This window comes from Artemia franciscana, chromosome 13, assembly GCF_032884065.1.
Source record: "Artemia franciscana chromosome 13, ASM3288406v1, whole genome shotgun sequence".
Lineage (NCBI taxonomy): Eukaryota > Metazoa > Arthropoda > Branchiopoda > Anostraca > Artemiidae > Artemia > Artemia franciscana.
The window spans coordinates 24,744,732-24,769,752 of NC_088875.1; the positions used below are offsets into that span (position 1 = coordinate 24,744,732).

General features: G+C 35.0%; 1 protein-coding gene across 3 annotated transcripts in view; it reads left to right on the forward strand.

Annotated features, from left to right (window-relative positions):
- The window catches only part of LOC136034702 (uncharacterized), a 177,890-nt gene that overhangs the window by 50,577 nt on the left and 102,292 nt on the right, over nucleotides 1-25,021 (forward strand). The window contains exons 1-3 of one of the 3 annotated variants that reach the window (XM_065716036.1): nucleotides 1,575-1,834; nucleotides 10,047-10,118; nucleotides 19,878-20,099. In XM_065716036.1, coding sequence (XP_065572108.1) covers nucleotides 10,047-10,118; nucleotides 19,878-20,099 — 294 coding nt within the window. In that variant the 5' untranslated portion in view covers nucleotides 1,575-1,834. Of the gene's footprint in view, nucleotides 1-1,574; nucleotides 1,835-10,046; nucleotides 10,119-19,877; nucleotides 20,100-25,021 lie in introns of those variants that run through there. The other 2 variants (XM_065716038.1, XM_065716037.1) reach the window with 2 other exon arrangements.

The following is a 25,021-nucleotide window of genomic DNA, read 5'->3' on the forward strand; positions in this document are numbered from 1 at the left end:
GCGTGGGATTTCTGATGGTTAGCGCCTAGACTCCATCATTTCATATTTAATCATCTCTCAGCATGCATGAACCTTGTGAATATGGATTCTGTAGTGCCATTTAAAACAATGTTTATACAGACTCAAACCTCGACGGCGCGTTTCAGGGTCCATAAATCATAGGGCTAACTAGGACTGCAGGTATAACTAGGACTGCCCCATTGAAGCAGCTCTGTGTAAAATACCACTTCTTTTGAGAAAGCACTCCGTATCGGTCGTAAGCCGATGTATCGGCTAGTAAATATTATATAAATAAATAAATCGGTATAATATATCGGCTAGTATAAATAAGTCGGATGAAGATATTGAATTTCGGTTGAATATATATATGCATATATATACATACATATATATATATATATATATATATATATATATATATATATATATATATATATATATATATATATATATATATATATATATATATAAATATACATATATATATATATTATATATATATATATATATATATATATATATATATATATATATATATATATATATATATATATACATATATATACATATATATATATATATATATATATATATATATATATATATATATATATATATATATATATATATATATATATATATATATATATATATATATATGTATATATATATATTTGTCTAGTCCTTGAGGTCATATGGGAGACAGTAAAATAGGGAAGTCAAATGAAGTCGAAGTTTATATATTGTTGATACTTGTCAATACACACCGTGTGTTGCCATGGTGTGGCCATTTAGCCTGGTGTGGCTAAATCTATGGTGAGTACAAAACCGTACAGCCTGAAAAGTTGTTCTTGCTTGTCTCCTAGATCGCAGATACAGGCACCGATTGGTAAATCAAGAGGAAATCGATAACACTAAAAGGTGGCTACAAGAAAAACGCAGTGTAATTGAAAAGATAATAAGATAAAGATCCTCCAAAGCCCTTGGTTGCTAATAGGACTTTGAATCGATTTTGAATCGATGAGATCCTGTACCCCATCTTCCCGTGCAAAGCATAAATCTACTATGCTACAAAAGGATAGCATAATATAAGACAAAATAAAATAAAGACAAACTTGTGGCAAATATTTGCTTTTTGCCTAGAATTCTCTTAGAAACAATTGATAACTGTAATCTGACTATGTGTTTGTTTTTACAAAAGCTCCCCCCCCCCATTTTCAAAAATACCAGCTCCATAAAATTTAGCGTCGAATTTGGGCTTGTCAAAAAGCCCAGAGTAAAAAAAAAAAAAACGCGAATTACGGTGAATTAGCGGCGAATTACATGCTAATTACACAAGAAATTCATAAGAAAAATGAAATTCAGGGGATCACATTACCCTGTTCCTCATATGACCTACTTTAATAAAAAATGGCTGTTAAAGGTATTTAAAAGGAAAATATACCTTTATTTTACTTATTTAGATAAACTTCAAAACAAAAATTACCGCTACATGTAATTCTGGTTATTCTAGTCAGGAGCACACAAAATCAATATATGTCTAAATATTGTTGGGTCTGCTAGCCTTTGTTTTTTTTTTGTTTTTTTTGTTGTTTTTTAATCCAATTAAGACGCAAATCTTCAAGGCTAAACCGTAAAAGACACCTTTTCAAGTAAAGGTATTGGCATGAAAAAGTCATTTCAGGTTGTAACACATAGCTGTATTAAAAGAAATGGGATTGCGCCATCCAGTTGGGATGAATTGAAAAGTTTAACTTAGTTTACAGTTGAATCCTGGCTTTCTTTGTGACTAGGCGGGATATATTTTGGAAAATAAAACATCCAATATAAAAAGGTAAAGTTAATACCTTCCGGATAACATGTTATGTTGTAATTATTTAAAAAGGGATGGAGAACTAAAATGTTTGTTATAGACCGACTGTCGAATAGGATTTTCAGCACCCGTGGACAATTTTGGTTTTGTGTCCACCGACAATTTAAATTAACAAAAAAATCGGTTTATAAGGGATTCCTCGCCCCTCAGAGGCTGCACCCGCAAGCAGCCGTTAAACCTTTGCCTCCTCCTGTGGCGGCGCCATTGACTGCAGTTTCTTTATGTACACCTAGAACAATTTCAGTGTTAGACAAATCCATCGGAGCTATTCAAAGGAATAGACACTTATTAGCACAAGTGAAGAGGAAAGGTCCCCCTTTCCTCTCTGAAAATTTGTATATTGATGCAAAGATAAGTACTTTTTAAGAATATTATTAGTTAAAAAATGGCAAATTTACTTTTATTGCCATAGCAGCCAATGTTCTAGGTCTAAATTGAATTAAAAAAAAAACAAGTTTTTTTTACTGAAAGTAAGAAGCGACATTAAAACTTAGAACGAACAGAAATTATTCCGTATATGAAAGGGCTATCTCCTCCTCAACGCCCCATTCTTTACGCTAATGTTCTTTATTGTTTTAAAAAGTAGAACTGTGAAAAACAGTCAAAGCCTAGCGTAAAGAGCGAGGGTTGAGGGAGGATAGCCCCTTTCATATACGGAATAAATTCCGTTCGTTTTAAATTTTAATGTCGCTCCTTACTTTCAATTAAAAAAACTTGTTTTTTTAATTTAATTTCTAAACGTTTTTGAATTAATGTAGGTTTTGATTTCGGCTCAGTCTATTAGTATATGAACAATTGAAACGAAATTTGTATATTAATTATTATTTTTTGGCTAAATTGCTTTCTCAAAGTCTTGATCGGATGGTTTTGATAAATAAAAGAAGTAAGGAAGGGGGACTAGTTGCCCTCCAGCTGTTTTGGTTACTTAAAAAGACCTCTAGAACTTTTAATTTTATTTACGAATGTTTTTATTAGTAATAAACATATGTAACTTACATATCAACTTACGTAACGAACTTCTACATTTTTAAATTTCTATTAAGTATATGAGGGGTTTCATCCCCTCGTCAATACCTCGTTCTTTACTCTAAAGTTCAAATTTTGTTCAAATTCCTTAAGAATGACCCCTGAATCACTAAGACGGTTGAATCAGAATAAATAGCTGTTCATAAACTACTAAAAATACTTTAGCGTAAAGAATGAGGTATTGAAAAGGGGACAAATCTCTTCATATACGCAATAATTTCAGTTCAATAAGTTTTAATGTTGCTCCTAATTTTCAGTTGGAAAAACTTATATTTTTATTTAATTTTTCATTGTTCTTTTAAGTAATGCTGGAAAATCCAGCACCCCTGTCCTAAAAATTCCCTTCCTCCATGATAAATTCCTCCATTGAAAGATTAATCCTCATAGCCGTGATCTTTCTTCTGGCAAAAAAAATACAACAACAAAATTTCACATTTTTGCTGATAGCAGCTAAAAACCTCTACAGTTGGGTTATATGATACGCTAAATCTGATGACGTGACTTTAATTAAGATTATAAAACTTTTAGGGGGTGTTTTCTCCTTTTCTCGAAAATAAGGCAAATTTTCTCGGACTTGTAAATTTTGATGGGTATGGCTAAACTCGATAAGACTTATATATTGAAAATCAGCATTAAAATCCAATTCTTTTGATTTATCTATTGGTAGCAAAATTCCGTTTTTTACAGTCTGGTTACTATTGAGCCGGGTCGCTCTTTATTGCAGTTCGTTTCCACGAACTGTTGGATGGGTACATGGAAATATGTGGGGAAGGTGAGCGGAAAGGCTATACAAAATTTTAGGATGGTTGGCCCCGCCTCTCCCCGCTTCGTTGCACTTCCCGGCTGAAGGTTCATGCAACAAAGATCAGCGCCGGTAGTAGGGACTACAAAACTCTAGTAACGTATTCTTTACCCTTTTTTTTACCTTAACTGAATTCCCTTTGCGAAACGAGTAAATCTCTTCAAAATTCTATTTTGGTTAATTATCTACTAGATTTTTGACAGCTAATTATTTATTAGATTAAGTAATTGAAGTAAATATCACTTCAATTCAGTTCAATTCAATTCATACTTAATTCAATTAAATATGAAGTAAATTCATACTTCAATTCACTTCGTACTTAAGTAATTCAGTAATATCAATTCAAAAAAGGTCTGTATACTTCCCAATAACCAATACTATAGATAGATAGATAAGTGTATTTCAAAAACCCATGGGCCATATACACACAAAAATATAAATAAATAACAATCAAGCAAGGAAATTAAACAACAGTATGAATTACAAACACGCACAAAACGGAATACAACGCGAAAATGCCTAATCTAACAACAAAAGAAATTAGTCATATGAAACTTTTTTTTATATGTAAACAATGGGCGAAGTTCATTACTTGCAGCCCTTCCTTCGGGACTGTGGGGGACTAAGTCGTCCCCAAAGACATGGTTATTAGATTTTTCGACTATGTTGAACAAAATGGCTATCTCAAAATTTTGATCCGGTAACTCTGATAAAAAATGAGCGTGGGGGGGGGAGCTAGTTGCCCTCCAAGTCTTTGGTCACTTAAAAAGGTCATTAGAACTTTTAATTTCTCTTAGAATGAGTCCTTTCGTGACATTCTAGGACCATTGGGTCGATACGATCACCCCTGGAGAAAAAAACAAATAAGCACGCATCCGTGATCTTTGTTCTGGCAAAAAAAGCAACAACAACAAAATTTTACATTTTTGCAGATAGGACCTTAAAACCTCTACAGTAGGGTTATATGATACGCTAAATCTGATGACGTGATCACATGACGTGACTTTAATTAAGATTATGAAACTTTTAGGGGGTGTTTTCCCCTGTTTTCGGAAATAAGGCAACTTTTCTCAGACTTGCAAATTTTGATGGGTACAGCTAAACTCGATAAGAATTATATATTGAAAATCGGCATTAAAATCCAATTCTTTTGATTTATCCATTGGTAGCAAAATTCCGTTTTTTACAGTCTGGTTACTATATAGCCGGGTCGCTCCTTATTGCAGTTCGTTTCCACGAAATGTTGGATGGGTACATGGAAAATGTGGGAAAGGTGAGCGGAAAGGCTGTACAAAATTTTAGGATGGTTGGCCCCGCCTCTCCTCGCTTTGTTGCACTTCCCGGCTGAAGGTTCATGAAACAAAGATCAGCGCCGGTTGTAGGGACTACAAAACTCTAGTACCGTATTCTGTACCCTTTTTTGTTACCTTAACTGAATTCCCTTTACGAAAGGAGTGAATTTATTCAAAATTCTATTTTGGTTAATTGTCTACTAGATTTTTGACAGCTAATTATTTATTAGCTTAAGTAATTGAAGTAAATATCACAGTTTGGTTTCTATAATGGTCAACATCTGAACCACAATTGAAGAAAATTCTAATACAATCTGAAAACCCCTAACATTCATGAACACTTGCTTATCTTATTCCTAAAGGAACATTAATTGACTTAGCCTCCCCCTCCTCATCCTGGTGGATAAAAAACAGCCCACTTTATCCATATACATGTACTTCGCACTAGTATTACTCCTTTATTCGTCGATTGAGGGCCGTTTCTGTTCGCTGTCCACTATTCCAAATATAATGAGATTGTATAAAGTGGGCTGTATATTAATCCATCAAGAAGTAGGGTGTTGGCAAAGTGAGGCAATGCACCTTGGTAAATGAGACAGTAAAGCATGCATGATTATTTTAAGGCAGTTTTCATAATTCTTTTGGGTATTCCTCCAATTGTGCCCCTGATCTTAAGCTTTTCCTTTCTTTTGTCGAACTGGATGATATCTCCGTTTCATTGGTAATTCTCTAATGAAAAAATCAAGAACAAAATTCATTTACGATTTTTACAACATTGATGTTTTCAATGCTATAATATTGTTCTTAGTTTTCAGTTTTGCTGCTTTCAATCTTGGGTAATCGTGGGGAGAGATTCCTTTCCTAAACTAGCTACTCATAGTAACAAAACACGTGAAATACCATCCCACTCATCGTTTAACGTCCTCTTCAAACGTTCTATTAGCTAACGTAGCAATTGCGTCTCCCCCACAGCTAATGTCTATATATATTACTCGGCTGTATAAAAATGACCAAATTTGTTAGCATCCTTTACTTTTTGTTCCCTTTTCATCAATGTTAACTTATAATGCCGAAGTATATTTTCAAAAAAAAGAAACTTCACTTGTTTTTCTAAAAAGTAAAAAAATAACGCTTTGCTTCCAGTTAAAAAAAAATCACTATCATAGCAATCCATAAGAAAAGAAATCCAAGAAACAATAATATCAAACAGTACTAAAGACAACAGTAATGAAAGTTGTAGTAATACCATTAGTGAACATTAATTATGACATTGTTTAAATTCAGGAATAGTCACTTGGACTATTGCCGAAAAACAGTTTTGATTTTAGTTTTAAGCCCATTTCAGTATTCTTAAGGGTATTCAAAAATCTACAAATTAGAATCTAAGTTTTACAAATTAATTTGAGTCCTCGTTTTGCAAATTAAATACATAAACTCAAACTGATAAGCGTGCCCTCAGTACTGTTTAATAGTTTTTTTTTATGCAGACACCTATGAAGGAATCCAGTGGCTATGGTCCCCCTAAAGAAAAGTAAAATTATTGTAATTTCCTACTAGTTTTCCATTTTTAATTTGATTCACTTATTTTGTGAATTTTCTTTTATCCCCCCATACACATAAGAAATTGCCCCCCCCTAAAAAAACTATGGATGAGGTTGTTTATGGAGGTTAAATAAGTAAACTACTTTATGAATAGTTGTTAGTTAACCTTAAGGCTGTTGAATCATATTACTCTGAATGCCTAGACTGCCTCCCGAAATAAAGTATTTTCAAATCCAATTAAAATTTACACCTGAACTGGTTCCATCTCCTCTAGTTTTCAAGGTTTAGCTTAGACTGACAACTAGAAAATTCGGCTGCGGATCTCAGACCCTCGATTTGGCAAAACTGAATATTATTTAGACAAAACATTTTTTTTCTTTTGTTGCTTTTAAGTAAAAATTAGAGTGATTTTCACCGGATTGATAAGTCAAGATCATTTTCGTATGTTCAATGACTCTAACTTCTAAGTACGTTAATTTTTACACCTGGTTCTGAGATCAAGGTTTTTATTCCAAGGATTTTGAGTCTTATAGCAAATAAATATTGGTTCCACAACCATGCCGCCATGGTCCTGGTTAGCCACTTAGCCACCGACTTATGGGTTAACATATAATTTCAACTTTATCTCTGAAGAAAACCTGGTTTTGATTCCCACAAAGCTACCTAAACCTTTCTGTTTTAATTTAGCCTGACATCAATAAGTCAAGATCATTTTCTTATGTTTAATGATTCTAACTTCTAAGTAGGCTAGGTTAAGTTGTACACCTGGTTCTGACATTGAGGTTTTAACTCCGAAGACCTCGAATCTTGTAGCAAATAAATACTGGTTCCAAAGCAAAGACGCCATGGTCCTAATTAGCCACTGACAAATGAGTTAACATTTAATTTACTCCCATCTTCGAAGAAAACTTGATCTTGATTCCCAATAAATGCCTAAAACTTTTTTTTTAATTTTAGCCCGTTTTGAAATATCGCTGAAAAGGAATTCCTTGACAACCCTGGCCAATTTAACGGGGTTTTAACGAATTGATATTGAATAGTTGAGTTTTATGGGATTGAACTTTGTCATATAGTCTTGTTTTAGCCAAAATAGACCACGAAAACCTTTCTCAAGTAACAATAATTAAAAGGATCTGACAAGTGTAGGACAGAAAAGCAAGAGTACTTCTGTGGCAAACTAAGCCGAGGTTACAGATTAGGTTCTTTTTTGTTCCTCTGGTCTTACATCTTTCTGATCAGATTTTTTATATCAATATTATGATCATAGAAAGACAGCAATTCAAGATAGGATCCCTAAGCCCCGATCCCCATCCTAAACACTAAAAATCATAGCTTATTCCACATTGTCCTGCATACTTTTGCATAACTCACCTGCCTTTTGGGAAGGAGGCAGGAAGTAGAAGTAGATTTTATCGAACTTAACTCTGTTGAGATCTGTTGTCTGTTGAGTTTTAGCTGACCAGTAGGACTTTGAAGGAAGAACTCCGATAATGTTATCATCATAATTCTTAGACTACAGGTCAGAGTAGAATTGGGTTTAATTTTCTCCCTGAGAATTAGGATCCGATGTTGATCAGGATCCTGAATTGTTCTAAAAAAATTGCTCATACGAGACAGTTCAGAATAGTCATCTTAAAGTCTTGGACGAAAGTCCAAAGTGCGACAACCCTGATAATGTTTCACTTAAAAGCTTATATCTCATGATTTTATTTCTTTCTACGAAAATAAGCATCCTTTAATTTAGATAAAAATATATATATAAGATTATTATGATCATAGAAAGGAACCTAAGCATGATAGGACTCCAAAGCCTCGCTCTCTATCCTAAACTCGTAGAAGTTGCAGCTTATCTTACATTGTCCTGAATAGTTTTGCATAACTCACCAATAAAATGTAAGCTTGAATGGTTTTGACAATCAAGAAAACCTGGTGATTTTTTGTCACAGTGTGACAACCTTAGTGCTGTTCACGTGAATAATGGCTTGTTCTCTGATCAGGTACGAAAATACTGATAGGGATGGAAAGACATTCTCACATCGTCCTTCCCATGGTCGAGTACATACGATTGTTTCCTTAGACTTTATATTTTTTCATGTGCTTCGTATATTTTTGGTCCTCCCTAAACGTTGATGAAAACCAAAAGATAACTTTTACGTACTATTCATGTACCGCTTTAAATCACTGATTGCATGTAAAATCAATGTTTGATTCATCTTCTATAAGAGGGGAGTCTACCATTGTTCCTAAGTGGTATAAAAATTATGATATAATCTATTTCATCAAATGTTCACTATTTTATCGTGAAATAATTTAAGAAACTTTTTCCACGGGACGATTTAAAAAAAAGGTACAAGAGCTTCATCAAGCCAAGAATAAGCAAAAATAAAGTCAAATAATCTTCCAAGAGTAAACTACCGTAAATCAATGTCAATCAATAAATGAAACTCAAAACAACAAGAAATTACAATAAATAGCCGACTCAAACTAAAAACGAGTAAATATTAACATGAATAGGGCTGATAAACCCCATGCCTTCTCCAGATCAGAACACAATTTGCGCTTTACTGAAAAAAAAAACCGTGGATTGTCAGTTTAATTAACATATACTTACATTTGTTCCTTTATGTTTTGAAAATTCGTTATCTATGAAAGTTTGAAAGATTAAAATATTTTAAACGTATTTTGTTTTCCAATCAAATGAACTTTTTCGAAGTTTTTCTGACAACAAATTGCCATCTCAAAATTTCTATTAGATACATTTTGAGAAATTACGATGTGTTTAGGAGAGGGGTTATCGACCCTCCGATCACTCTCAATCTCAAAAAGAGCACTAAAACTTCTGATTATCATTCCAATGATCCCGCTCCAAAGTTTAGACGATTATCCTTTCTATATAAACCTTATATGACCCCAGGACATAACTTACAACCCTTGCCCTGAAGGTTCTGGGGATTCGTCATCGTCAAATACGTAATTTCCAGACCTTTCAACTATGTTGAACAAAACGATAATCTCTAAATTCATATTGGATGTGTTCGGCGGAGTGGTGGGTTGTGGAGAGGGTTATTTAGCCTCTGATCCCTTTTTACTATTAAAAAGGGCACTTGCCCTTCAATTTCCAATCGAATGAGCCCTTTTGGATGTTTCTAAGACAGTTCCTCCACCACAAAGCGCCCTGGTATAAGAAAAAGATCTTGAAAACTTAAAAGTAGAGGAAAAGGCTGGGTTAGGGGCAGGGCCGTATCAAAGAATTTTGTTTTGGGGGAATATCTCTGTTCTTTCTACAGGTCAGACAAAAATTTAAGAGGGAAGAGTTCAAAACTGGCAAATCCCCTCCCCCTGGCTATGCACTATACAAGGGGAGGGGAAAGAGATCATTAATTTAACATATTTTTACTGTAATTGTGTCTGTCATTTTATACTTATTCTTTATTTCCTTTATAACTCTGTTAAAGACTTAAAGACGATCAGATTTTTATTTTATTTTATTATAATTTTTATTTTTTTGGAGATGGAGAAGTCTAAAGAAAACACATCAAAAGAGACAAATGAAGAGCCAATGATAAAAAAACTGAAGATAGATGTGAGTTTTTTATTATTATTTTTATTGTTTGTCTCCTTAGATTAAAGATTAGAGTTTTGCGTTTGACGATACAGCGGTCAAAATCACGATCTATATTATTTGTGTCAATAGATGAGGGGGGGGGGATTAGTTCACCTGTGAACTTTTTCTACGGGGTAGACTTCCCAAATAAGTATGCAAAGTTGCTTTTCCCTAAAAATCTCAATTCTACTAAATGCATAAAAAACTCCTTTGTGCTTCTAGCGCTTCCCAAGCAATGAGAGATGCGGGCACAATGTATTGGAACTGTATTGGGATAGTATTTCTGAAATCCTTTCTAAGATTAAGGCACCTTTTTTTCTGGTAATCAAGCAATCAGAGCTACCCACTGAGGAAAAATGCATTCTCTTTTATATTTATTGTTCAGAGATATCTCATGCTTTACGATATGTAGAATCTCTTGCTCTTCCATTGAATTATAAAGTAATTATAAAAGTAGGACTGCTATATCGGCTTCTAAGTGTATCAACCGTTGTTTGAAGGTAGAAAACTAGGTCACGCCTATTTTGTGAACTTTCAGGGTAATATATAAATGCTGTTATCATGCTTGGAAAGCGACGAGACAAGCCCACAATTTTGCACATTATCCATAAAACCTTATGATCTGGACTCAGGTAGGATTTTACACGAAATGTCTTTCCGCACACTGTTTCCTACACCACCGCCGAGACTGTTGTCACATCGTTTATTTCGGGTACTCAGAAATGAGCCAATTCTTTTGCTGTATTAGTTTTATTTTATGAAATTTTTTTGGGGATTTTTGGCTACTATCGGCTTGACACTATTTTATCTACACAGCTGTTTAAAGGTTCCGGACTGGGGAAAACTAGTTTCAAATTTAGAATACAAGACATGTCTATCAAATAAAGTAACTAGCGCAAAAATGTAATTTTGAGAATTTATTCAAAATACTTTTCCTATCCACTTTTCCCTTTTTCTTTTTTTGTCTCTATACTTATTTAGTGAGCTGAACACTCTGGAAATTCATGATTATTTGGCTGCTTTAGTGAAAAAAAAAGACAAAAAAAGGATAGGCTATTTTGGTAAAAGCAGCCATTATTAATAAAAACGAATGCCTAGGTCACACTATGGTCAAAATTATAAATAAAATGAAAATTAAATACATCAGCAGCCCCAATTATGTCCAGCAATGTCCAAAAACAATTCAGCAATCCGTCTTGTAGCCTGATCAAGGTTCCAAATTTCAGTCACAGTAGCAATAGTAATGCTACTGCTACAGAGCAGGACTTCGAAGGCTTCCATCTTGTTAAAAAGCGATAGACAGTTAGCCAAGAGAAAATTAGGCATGGTGAGCCTATGGGGCACTATCAGCTAAATAACGGGCTTGCTGTGTTGGATGGGGCACGCGGGGTTTTGTCAAATCTCTTCAGACTCGGTATTTTAGGTGTTTTGGATATCTTGATTTTCACCAGGTTTCACTCAAACACTTGTTTAGGCGAAGGAAAATTGTCACAGTCTGTTGCTAGTACTGAAATAGCTCACCCTGTACAGCTTTCCCTTTCATTTTTCCCTGCCCGGAATCCAGGTCTCCTTCGTCGGTTGTTCCCATTAATATACGTCGTGTCATCTGTGACTTTTTGCTGTAAGTGTAATTTAGTTAGTGAACACAAAATATATGGCGCTAAAACAGTGTGAAAGAAACACAACTTTATTGAGCAAGTTTTTGGCACAGCGACGGTTTCAACAGGAGTGATTCTGGTACTCATAAAACTCTGCTAGTTGAGAGAGGAGCCAAGCAAGGTGCAATTGCCTCACATTATTATTTGAATAATTATGTCCTCAAAGGGCAGGATCAGCGTGAGATGTCTCGCGTCCTCTCTGGCCTTAATATCTCCTTAGTCACTTATGCTGATTTCGAACTTTGGACAACATTTCTGAAACTTTTCAAAAACTGCATGCAGAATATCTAAACTCAGATCTTGAATTTAATGCCCCGAAGTCCAGCGTCGTTCTTTTTAACTGGAAAGGCCAATTTCCTCATGAAATTGTACATGGGAATTAAAAGATCTTTCTCATACCAGTCATCTCCAAATAGATGTCATCAGACGGCGCATATCAGTTGTCTATGCTTCCATAGTCTCATCTAAGCTGCGTTTCTATCGCCGTTATCTCGCAATGCTATAGAGCTCAATGCTGTACAATACAAAGGCCAGTTTCAATAGCCGTTATCTCGAATTGCTGTACAACACTGTTGCTCTCCCCCACATCCTTTACATTGCATTTTTCTGGAAAATTTTTATAAATACTGATAAATAAAAATCTGCTGTATTTTTTTCTTTTCTGCAAAATACCTACTGAAATATCCAATTTGGACACAGAATTCAAAATACATCAGCACTCTTCTAAAACAGATCCTTTCATAGCTGTTGCTAAACTTACAGAAAAACAAAACCACAAGAGTATAAGACATGCTTGGAGCCATCTCCTTGAAATACAGTTGTCTTGTCATAGTTGTATAGTGATGTTTGATTTTTTTTTTCGATTGTTGTAGTGCTCCGTCATTTTCTTTTTATACAAAAACAGGATTTCAATAAATAATAATAATAATAATACACTGCTATTATTCTGACTTTAAGTCAGGGTACTTTGTAGAAAAAGAGTTGTATTAGAAACTTCAAAAACGGCTCAATCGATTGGAAATTGAAAGTGCTAGTGCCCTTTTTAATAGTTGAATGAGATTGGAAGGCAACCAACCCCTCTCCCATCCATCTTTTACCCTAGCAAATTCAATCAACATTTTGAGATAGAAATTTTGTTACACTTAGTCGGTAGGTCCTGAAAAGATGTCTTTGAGGATGACAACCCTCCAGAGCCCTCAGGGCAAGGCTTGTAAGTTATACCCTGGGGGCGTATAAGGTTCTTACAGAAATTGTGTTCGTATAAGTTGCAGAGGGGGCCTATTGTATATCTAATCAGAAGTTCTAGTACCCTTTTTTAAGATTCAAAGTGATGGGACGTTAGATACCCCCCACACGTCGCATTTTCCTAAATGCATCTTGTAGAAATGTTGAGATGGTCATTTTTTGTCAGATAAACTTCAAAAAGAGCTAATTTGATTAGAGGCTGAACGGGATAGTGTCCTTTTCCATAGTTGAAAGTGATTGAAGGGGAACCAATCATTTCCTACGCTCACCCTTTCCCCAAGATCATCTAATCGAACTTTTGAGATAGTCATTTTGTGTAACGAAGCTGAGAAATCTGGAAGGTATGTATTTAAGGGTGAAATCCCACCCAAAACCCTTGGTAGAAGGGCTTTAAGTTATATCTCGCGGGCATGTAAGGTTTTTGTGGAAAGGGTGGTCGCATAAACTATAGAAGGGGCTCATTAGATAGGAAATCAGAAGTTCTGTTTCCCTTTTTAAGGGTTTAAGTGGTTGGAGGCCAGCAACACCCTTCCCCCCGTCTTATTTTCCCCAAATATATCCAATAGAAAATTTGAGACATTTGTTCAAAAATAGTCCCAAGTTCACATAACAAAGCGTTTGGGGTTGAAATAATTCCTCAGAGTCTATGGATAAGGGTTGTAAGTTATGCCCAGGGGATATAAGGTTTTTATGGAATGGGTGGTCATGTGAGCTTTACAAGACGCTCATTGGACTGACAGTGTACAGTTATAGTTACCCTTTATAATCTACCCTTTTAAGAATCCAACGTAATGGAGAGCAGATAGTCACCCCCTCTCCCTGGCAAACATTCAATTGAGATTTTGAAGTAGCTATTCATTAAAAATAGTCCAAAAGTAATAAAGCAATGTCTTTAAGGTGGACTCGGCCCCCTGGAGCCCAGGGACAATAATAATAAGTTTTGCCCCGGGACCAATAAGATTTCTATAGAACAGGCTGTTGCACAAACTTTGGAGTCGATGGAGCACATTTGATTGGAATTTAGAAGTTTTGGTGTTCTTTCGAATAGTCTAAAGTGAATGGGGAGTAATCAGCCCCCCTCAAGCCTTTTATTTCTCCAAGCATATTCTATTGAAATTTGAAGAGAGGTATTTTACTTCGAATTGTTGAAAAATTTAATTAATTATGTCTTTTATATCATTGGGGATGTCAACCTCCCCTCAGTCCTCAGGGCAACGGCAGGAAGTTAAGCAATTTGTTCAATTTTTACATATAGTACATGTTATTGAAAAAGGCATGTATGTTTGAACTTCACTTTCCAAAATGAAGGGCATTCAGGTTCGCCTTTCAGAGAATGTTAAGGGAAGTGTTGAAGTCGATCAAAACACGCTATGTGTAAACAGATTATCAATAGGGGTAACTCAGGACAAATTGAGTATATTAATTTAGATGATTCAGAAAATGACAAAGGAGATTATTTGAAAGGCGTAATTTGCAGGCCACGAATAGTACTAAAACCTAAACCACTGCTACTACCAAACTCCTCCATTTACAATACTGGGGGATATTTGAACTAAATCAAAAGATGCTATGGGCATGCACATTGTCAAAAAAGTGGACTTCAAGAATTGATTTGGGTAACAAGTTGCAACTTTAAGAGAATGCTAGAAGGGGAAGTTTATCTGACCAAAGGGCAATATGTTCACACTACTCCTAATACTTCTTTCACTTCTGAATTTACTACTACTACTATTAATACTAATATCTCTGTTGAAACGACTTATAATGTTAAAAGCATTAAGATGAAGATTTCAACAAGGACATGAGCACACAGGTTATCAACAGGACATATCAGCAATGCCATTATATTGGGTAATTGTATTTAGTTGACACTTCCAGGACTTGATAAGAGGAATATTCTACTGACAAAAAGGCAATACGTTAATGCTACTGCTGCTAGCTGCCACCAGTACTATCGCTATTACTATTGCTGTAACTACTATTACAGCTATGCCTAAGGGTATGAAGGTGAGACTTGTTTGTATCCATTTTTGTTACTTTTTTACAAGTGAGACAAACAATTTGGGGGGAGGGGCTTAAAATCCCAATTTCCCTGGATAAAGCCTTGAGCACGACTATATAATGATTCGGAGGTAATAGAAGTGAGATTGTCCCTCGGAGAAAAAACTACACACATCCATGATCTTTAGATAGCGGCATAGACCAGAGGGCCTTTCCTTCATAAAAACAACAAACCGAGGGGACTGTTTTTAGACCTTTTAGTCATTAGGAAAATTCAAGGAATAAACCGTGCCAAAATTAATTTATCTGCTTAAGCTTTGTAATGAACAGAGTTAAATCTATTCTTGGGAAAAATTCACTGAATATACCACGTAAATTTAATTCACTAGTTCAAACTTTAGGGTTAGTGGAGATAAACCTTTAAGTCCTTAGAAAAATTCAAGGAATAAACCATATCAAATTTAATTCATTTGCTCAAACTTTATGGTCAACAAAATTAAATTTATCAGTCTTTAGGAAAATTTAGGGAACAAGCCGTGTCAAATTTAATTCGTCTGTTATAAATTTTTAATCAACAGGGTTAAAACTAATAGTCCTCAGGAGATTTTAAGGAATAAACCGTGCCAAATTTAATTCATCTGTTATAAATTTGTGACGAACAGAGTTAAAACTATCCATTCCTGGGAGCATTCATGGAATAAATCTCGTCAAATTTAATCCATCTCTTCAAATTCTATAGTCAACAGAGTTAAACTGCTTTTATTAATTTTATTGGTATTCACCTAGCAAGTTGAACACCCGGAATTTATCAACTACCTGAGTTTATTTTTGTCAAAGGTGTTTTTTTTTACTAAATTTTGATGCTCGGTGAGCAATCAAGTCATTTGGAATTTATTTACTAGCTGAGTTTATCTTATGCAAAAGTACCTTTTATTATTTCTTATATTCAGTTACCAATTAAACACATGGAATTTGCTAAAAAGCTGAGTTTGTTTTGGTCTCAAATGTTTCTAATATTCTTTTCGGCACTCAGCTAGCAAGTAAAACACTCGAAATTTAACAACTACCCTAGTTTATTGTAGTCAAAAGTGATTTTATTTAATTTTTTATGTTTAGTTAGCAAATGAAGCACTCGGAATTTTTCAACCAGCTGAGTTTGTTGTGCTTAAAAATACATTCATTAAATTGGTTTTACTCGGTCAGCAACAAAAAAAATGGGAGTTTACCAATTAACTAAGTCTGTTGTGCTCAAAAGTGTGTTTATTAGATTTTTTTGTACTCAGTCGGCAGCTAAAACACTCGAAATCTCATTCATCAAATAAAACACACTAAATTTATGTTCATCTATCGCAGACTCCTGGTGAAAGGGGTATACCTAGACTAGGGTTTTACCTACGGACTAGGATTGTTTTAGAAAAAGAGACGGTAAAGCTTAAAGATATTTGTTGCTTAAACATAATCAAAAGGGTTTTTTGAAAAAAACACTCATATTTAAATAGGAATAACACTTAAAGTTTACTATTAAACATCCACAAACGTGGATTAATCTTGGTTCCTGTACATATTTCCTTTAAATGTTTCCTGTACAAAAAATAATCAAACCAGCAGAAATGATATACGCTTGTCGTAAACAAGATATGAGCCATGTACGAGAAACTACATGGCTCTTTTTATTGGTCAAACCTTTTTCTTTTGCTCTTCTTTTGTTTGTCATTATAGATAGATAGATAAATAGATATTTATTGGAACAAAAGCCACATAGGGGTCGTGGCAAAAACCAACGAATAATACAAAATAGTACCACATGATACTATCTCACATAACATGGTATATAATAATAACTATGAAAAAGCATAGCAATTGCAAAAAGAAAACAAAAACAAAAAGGTACATAATACCATAGAATCGCATAATTACACAAAATGTCACAAACATGATCATATATCATGATTATATTTGATCATGATTATATTTGATCATGATTATATTATATTTGATCATGATTATGATCATGATTATATTTTAAATGTTTTGAAGCTACATGGGTCTGAAGGTTACTAAAAAAAAAAGAAATGCTTCAAACACTTCAGATAAAACAACGTTCAAAAATCTTTTCTTGTCTCGCGTATCGTCCACCCTCCATAAATCTCTCTCTGTTCTGCATGGCTACACACACATATCTCCTTACATTCTTAATATCCACTTTACACTTGCTTTTTGAAATTCCAACCATCGAATCTTTCCCATTTACCCCAATCCCAGAGGTTTCTAACCCTCAAATCCTTTAACTCCTTACATTTGCACGTAAAGTGCTCTAAGTCCTCTTTTTGTCCACACATTGGTCAAAAATACGGCTCCTCTGTGACCTAAAACCTCCCAAATATTTCCTTCTTTCACCGAAAGACACAAAATCACCCTTTATTTTCTACAGCATGTGCCATTCTGATCTCTTATATCCTATTAAATAAAAAAAACTAGTTTTTTTAACTGAAAGTAAGGAGCGACATTAAAACTTAAAACGAACAGAAATTACTCCGTATATGAAATGGGTTGTCCCCTCCATCAGTCCCTCGTTCTTTACGCTAAAGTTTTTAATTGTTTTAAATAGTAGAATTGTGGCAAAGAGTCAAACTTTAGCGTAAAGAGCGAGGGACTGCGGAGGGGACAACCCATTTTTTATACGGAGTAATTTCTGTTCGTTTTAAGTTTTAATGTCCCTCCTTACTTTCAGTTAAAAAAACTAGTTTTTTTTATTTAATTTCTGAACGTCTCTGAATTAATGCATGTTTGATTTTGGCTCTCCGCACATAAATTATTGAAATGAAATTAGTATATTAATTTTTTTTTGGCTAAATGGCTTTCTCTTAGTTTTGATCAGACGATTTTGAGAAATAAGGGGTGAGGAAGGAGGCCTAGCTGCCCTCCAATTTTTCGGTTACTTAAAAAGGCTACTAGAACTTTTAATTTTCAACGAACGTTTTTATTAGTAAAAAATATACGTAACTTAAGAATTAACTTACGTAACAACGTAACTTTTATATTCTTATATTTTTATTATGTGTACGAGGGGGTTTGTACCCTCGTTAATACCTCGCTCTTTACACTAAATCGTAAGTTTTGTCCCAATTCTTTAAGAATAACCCCTGAATCAAAAAGGCCGTAGAATAAATAGTTGAAATCACTAAAAATATTTTAGCATAAAGAGCGAGGTATTTATCTCCTCCTAAATACCTCGCTCTTTATGCTAAAGTATTTTTAGAACCCATCATATGCGTAATAATTTCTGTTCGTTTTAGATTTCAATGCTATTCTTTACTTTCATTTGAAAAAACGTTTTCATGTTTATTTTTTCACTGTTTTTTTTTATAATAATGCTAGAAAATCCTGCGCCCTTTTCATTGAATTTTTCTTCCCCCATGACATATTCCTCAAAGGAAAGATCCTCCCACAAAGCCCTCTCCCATCAACCCCACCCCCAAACCAAAAAATCCCCATGAAAACGTCTGTACACTTCCCAATAACCATTACTATATGTAAACACTGGTCAAAGTTTGTAACTTGCAGCCCCTCCCTCAGGGATTGTGGGGGAGTAAGTCATTCCCAAAGATATAGTTATTATGGTTTTCAACTATGCTGAACAAAATGGCTATCTTAAAATTTTAATCTGTTGACTTTTGGAAAAAAATGAGCGTGGGAGGGGGCCTATTTGCTCCAATTTTTTTTGGTCACTTAAAAAGGGCACTAGAACTTTTCATTTCTGTTAGAATGAGCCCTCTCGCGACATTCTAGGACCACTTGGTCGATAACATGACCCCTGGGAAAAAAAAAAAACAAAAAAAAACAAACAAATAAACACGCACCCGTGATTTGTCTTATGGCAAAAAATGCAAAATTCCACATTTTTGTAGATAGGAGCTTGAAACTTCTACAGTAGGGTTCTCTGATACGCTGAATCTGATGGTGTCATTTTCGTTAAGATCCTACGACTTTTAGGGTGTGTTTCCCCTATTTTCCTAAATAAAGCAAATTTTCTCAGGTTCGCGATTCTTTTGATGTAGCTATTGATATCAAAATTTAATTTTTTAGAGATTTTGGTTACTATTGAGCCGGATCGCTCCTTACTACAGTTCGTTACCACGAACTGTTTGATTAATATAGCAAAAACGTTATATCTTTTTTCATCCCTCGTTTTTATAGAATGAGATAATCTTCATGTCAATCCTAATTTTACGTTTTAAGACTAAAAAACATAATAATTTCTCTGCCAAAAGAAAAACAAAAACAAATTGAACCTACTGCAACTCCCTTAACTCCACCTCACTCCATGTTACTGATTAATTTTCTACCATAAATGCCTCTACTATTTTTTATCCTACCACGAGCTCTATCCCGTTTTTATTTGGCTGTTTTTACAGATTTTGACCGTTTCCCATCTGTCTGAAGTTTTCATTTTAAAACTGAAAAACCAAGCCCGTTTACGGGCTTGGTTCACTCATCCTCCTCTAACTCATCGAGAGGCTATGCAATGCTGTCGTAATCACATAAATAAAAAGAAATTTGTTTGTACATCTGCTTATATAAAAGAGACAATTTATAAGAAAAATATAAGAAAATTGCTCACCTGAATGCTGGTATCCCATCATTCAGGTGCTCCAGTTGGGTTCATGACTAACTTATTCAATACCGTTGTCTTATAAATAACAAACTGCATGGTGTTAGTCTCCCCTCTCTCCAGTAAAAAAGCTACTGGGAGTTGGTAGGAAGTTATGTTTTGATTCTATGTCTTTTTTTGAATACATAGATTAACTTATAAAACAATTTTCTGCTTTGTTAGTTGGAATGTGACAAGAATTTCACTAAAGATTCCTTTCATCAAAGTCGAAAGGGCGAGGAGCACATTGCTCACGATCCACAAGAGAAGATAGTCATCCATGAGCACCCTGGAGGAAACAATAATGGTTATAATTCTTTTTCAAGAACTACTGTACCTGATCAAACCGTTATCAAGATCCGAAACGTTGGATGTCCTCACTCAATCCGTCAATCATTCAATCCGGTAAGTAATTACTTTGAAGGACCCTCTGGAATAGTCGTGGCATAAAATGTTCTTTATATGTTATATTCTCTCTACTTAACTAATAAGATTCAACTTCAGATTCATCAAAAATCATTTGATTAGGTAAATTAAAAATTCAATTCAGTAGATTTTATCTTTTTATTAAATAAGTTCTTAGTAAACGTTTCGTGTGTTTGTTTTTCCTAGGAAACTGTAAACCTTGATCCGAAAAAATAATAACATACCATCCGGAATGTATCAGTCTAATTAACTAAGTATAGAGCAATTTGTATAAATTTAGAGGAAGGGGAAAGTTACCTTCCTTAATTTTTAAGACCATAGATTTTTTTGCTGTTCTAGTCAAGGGACTCCATTTGTCTTTTAAAGGGTTTTCAGACAAGATATTTCTATTATTGTACCTTGCAGTTCAATCAGACACTATTTTAGGATTTATGGGCTATTGAATTTGAATGGGACGTGATTATCTGTTACTAGATTGCAGCTACTGCAGCAAACCTGAGATGTGGCATCATCGTGCAAATCATGATTTACTTTTACATTCCAGTTACAACTGGCCATATTATCTAGTAATTTTTTCAGCGAATATGATTTTTTTCAAAATGCTTTTTTTATCACAGCATAAATGCTGGATTCCAACACAATTATTTTTCATATCGCAATTGGATTGTTTTACTAAATTCTATAATGTTTATTTGGGACTGGGTCTCTGGTGTTTTTAGTTACTTAGGACTCTACAAAAATTATGTAAGCTGCTACTTTTGGGCGTCAATAATGCTGGCAAGATGATGTTACTACGAATGTTGAAAAATTATAAGATTGTATAAAATCTACCAACTATATACCCAACTTCAGAGGAACTGTGCATTGGCAATGTGACGTTCACCACTTCGGTTTGGGTGGTCATACCAAAGCAAGGAAAATGTGGCACGATTACATCTCTGCTATTAATACCATCGTTTTCTTGATTGAAGTTGCAGATTGAGATCGAATTCAAGAAGCAAAACAAGCGCTGGAATCTGTGCTTATTGATGGAATCTTGTTAACAGTTCCAATATTGACACTTGGGGACAAAACTGATCACTCGAAGGCAGCATCAGAGAATGAGTTACAGTCAATATTTCAACTCCATCATTTGATAACAGACAAAGGACCTATGAAGAAGAATGAAGGTGACCTGCCTGAGACTCTAGGTGGACGTGACCTACTAAAAGATAACAAACAAATACTGGTCCACTAAGAGAGACACTCTTACTCCCGCTGTTCAACCGTGCCATTTAACCATACACTTGGAAACTAAAAAATTTATCACTATCTTAGCTCTATGACCAGTACTGTCACTTACTTGAAGTACTTTTACATGAAGTACTACTTAAGTAAAATTTTCCATTACTTGTACTTGTACTTAAGTAAAAACTCTAGGGTGTACTTATTACTTGATACTAAAGTAAGATTACGAAATACTTATTACTTAAGATACTTTTAATGTACTTGTTTTTCAAATACTTTACCTTTGACACGAAAATTTTGTGTGTGTGTGCTTCGGCAATGTACAAGAAAACATCGCTTTTAGATTTAGACATACCTCCATGCCCTATTTTTGGATATGAAATAAGGTATTTGTTTTTGACAAAAAAAAAATTATAGTATTATTAACACTTGGTTTAATTTATATTTAAAGTTATATAACAAAGCAGATTGAAATTATTTCGCAGTTCACTGGTCCACAGTGAGCTAAAATCCCTTGTTTTGTGCTAAATGTTGCATACTATAGTCCATTTGAGCTTATATTTCTAACATTAGTGTTTAAGTTTTGTCATCTCGTCAACTGAACCAGATTTCTACCATTGCATCATCTTCAGGACCATATTATTGGTAAAACTACTGAAGCTATCTAAATCCAATGCAGTGGTATTTTGTCAGATTCGTTTCAGCAAATTCAGGTATTCAGACGAATCTGACTTCAGATTTGTCACTCTATTCATAAGTTATAGACCCTACTAAATTAAAGGAAAACTGAACTTTCTTAAGACTTGAAACCCTACCCTTTCCCTCTATTTGAGATAGGGTTTGTGATACCGGAACTTGATATGAGCCCTAATCTTAGGCATCTTTGGTCTAGTTTAGATTCGGATCCGTAACTCCATTTGCAAGTTATACTAAATAAAACAGAAAAATTAAATTTTTCAGGAATTAACCCCCCCCCTTGTTATATTTAAGCTAGGGTCTTTATCTCAAAACTTGATATGTGTCTTGGTCTTAGGCCTCTTTGGTTCAATTTTCATTCAGATCCATCACTCCATTCGCAAGTTCCTCTGAATTAAACGAAAAACTGTTTTTAGAAGGTAAAGCCCTCTCCCCCTGTTTTATTTGATTTAGGGTCTTCATCTTTCAACTTGATGTGTCTCATGATCCTTGGCACCAAATCTGGCCATCAAAATTTTCATCCAAATCCAACCAACGTTTCTCCCCCTATACGTGATTACACAGACGGACGGACAGACAGACAGACAGACGGACGGATTTTACAACGTCTTAGGTAGCCATGTTGGCTAATTGGACCCAAAACAAGGAAAACAATGGCATATCACCATGCAGGTAGCATGACCTATTTGGACAGTGGAAAATATCCATCAAGATAGGTTTTTGAGATCTGTCTGTCTGTCCGTCTGTCTGTGCAATCGAGTAATGCGGATTTGTATTGAAATTGAACTATTTGGATTAAAATTGAGCTTAATTAGGGCGATGGGGCTTTAAGTGTTAAAAAAATTCGAGTTTTTCATTTAATTCACTGCAACTTGCATATGGAGATGAATTTCGATGAAAATTGAATAAGGATGCCTAAGAGTATGATATGCATTGAGTTCTGGGATAGAGACCCAAGCTTAATTAAAAGTTGATTTTTTCACTTAATTTAGTGTAGCTTGCGAGAGATTGATGGATCTCAGTGAATATTGAACCAAAGGTGCCTAAGACCGTGACAGGCAGCAAGTTTTGAGATGAAAACCTTAGCTCAAATAAAACAAGGGAGGGAGAGTTTAAGTGCTGAAAAAAGTCAAGCTTTTGGTTTAATTTAGTATAACTTGTGAATGGAGCAACGGATCCAAATGAAAGCTAGACCAAAGATGACTAGGATCAGGGCTCATATCAAGCTCTGATATCACATGCCATATCTAAAATAGGGCGAAGGGGTGGGGGTTTCAAGTTTTAAGAAAGTCGAGTTTTCCTTCAGTTTAGTGGGGCCTATAACTGCTTCCACCCATGGCTTGCCCAAAGCCTGGAAATAACTCTTTTCCAAAATAAGTCATACTGAAGCCAAACTTCAACCAAATATTCCGTCCCAGAGAAAAATTACTCTGTATGGCATTTGGTATTTACCAAGTGGCATACAGTGATCGCAAATTCTGTAGGTCTGTCGGTCTGTCAGTTCCGGTCTTGCTAGTTTAGGCACTTCCAGATAAGCTAGGACGACGAAATTTGGCAGGCGTATCAGGGACCAGACCAGATTAAATTTGAAATAGCTGTTTCCCGATTCAACCATCTGGGGGGGGGGGAGTGGGAGTACGGTTAATTAGGAAAATTTAGATTGGATCTTAATTAAATTTGATATTTAGATGGATATCATGTCTCAGAGCTCTTACTTTAAATTCCGACCGGATCAGGTGACATTGGAGGGGGAAACATTAAATCTTGGAAAATGCTTAGAGTGGAGGGATCGGAAGAAACTTAGTGGGAAAAATAAGCACAAGTCCTAGATGCGTGATTGACATAAACAGAACGAATTCACTCTCTTTTGGGGAGTTGGGAGGAGGGTTAATTCTGAAAAATTAGAAAAAATGAAGTATTTTTAACTTACGAAGGAGGAATTTGATCTTGAATTTCATCGGATGCAATTTCATATTAGAAGGACCTCGTAACTCAGATCTCATGTTTTAAATTACGACCGGATCCAGTGTCATTGGGGGGGGGGGCGGAAATCTTGGAAAACGCTTAGAGTGGAGTGATCAGGATGAAACTTGGTGGAAAGAATATGCAAAAGTCCTAGATACGTGATTGACATAACCGAAATGGATTCGTTCTCTTTGGGGGAGTTGGAGGGGGTGTTAATTCGGAAACATTAAAAATAATTGAGGTATTTTTAACTTAAGAGCGGGTGACCGTTCGTGAGGTATTTTTGAATTTGATATTAAGAAGGAACTCATGTCTCAGATCTCTTATTTCGAACCCCGACCAGTTCTGGTGACATTGGGGGAGAGTTGGAGGGGGAAGCCGGAAATCTTGGAGAACGCATAGAGTGGAGAGATCTGGATGAAACTTGGTGGGTAGAATAAGCAAATGTCCTAGATACGTGATTGACAAAACTGAACTGGGTCCAATCTCTTTGGGTTAGTTAGGGGGTCCAGTGCTTTAGCGAGTTCGGTACTTCTGGACGTGCTAGGAGAATAAAATTGGTAGGCGTGTCAGGGACCTGCACAAATTGACTTGATAAAGTTGATTTCCCCGACTCAACCATCTGGGGGGGGGGGGTACTGAAGGGAGAGGAAAATTTATAAAAATGAGGTATTTTTAACTTGCGAGTGGGTGATTGGATCTTAATGAATTTTGATATTTAAAAAGACCTTGTGTCTCAGAGCTCTTATTTTAAATGCCTACCAGCATTAAGTCTCTGATTTTTCTTTTAAATTAATCTATTGATTCTTATAATTTTGCTAGAACTCATGCCATATGAGCTCTTAGCTCTTCCGACCTCGTCACAAGTGCCATATGAGCTCTTAGCTCATATTATTATTTTATTCCTTTTTTCTCAGAAGATTTTCGACTTAGTCTCATGGTTTTTTGCCATTTCATGGTGTGAAAACTGCTGCTAGAAATAGATAAGTTACAACTTCTGCCCGTATTTTCTT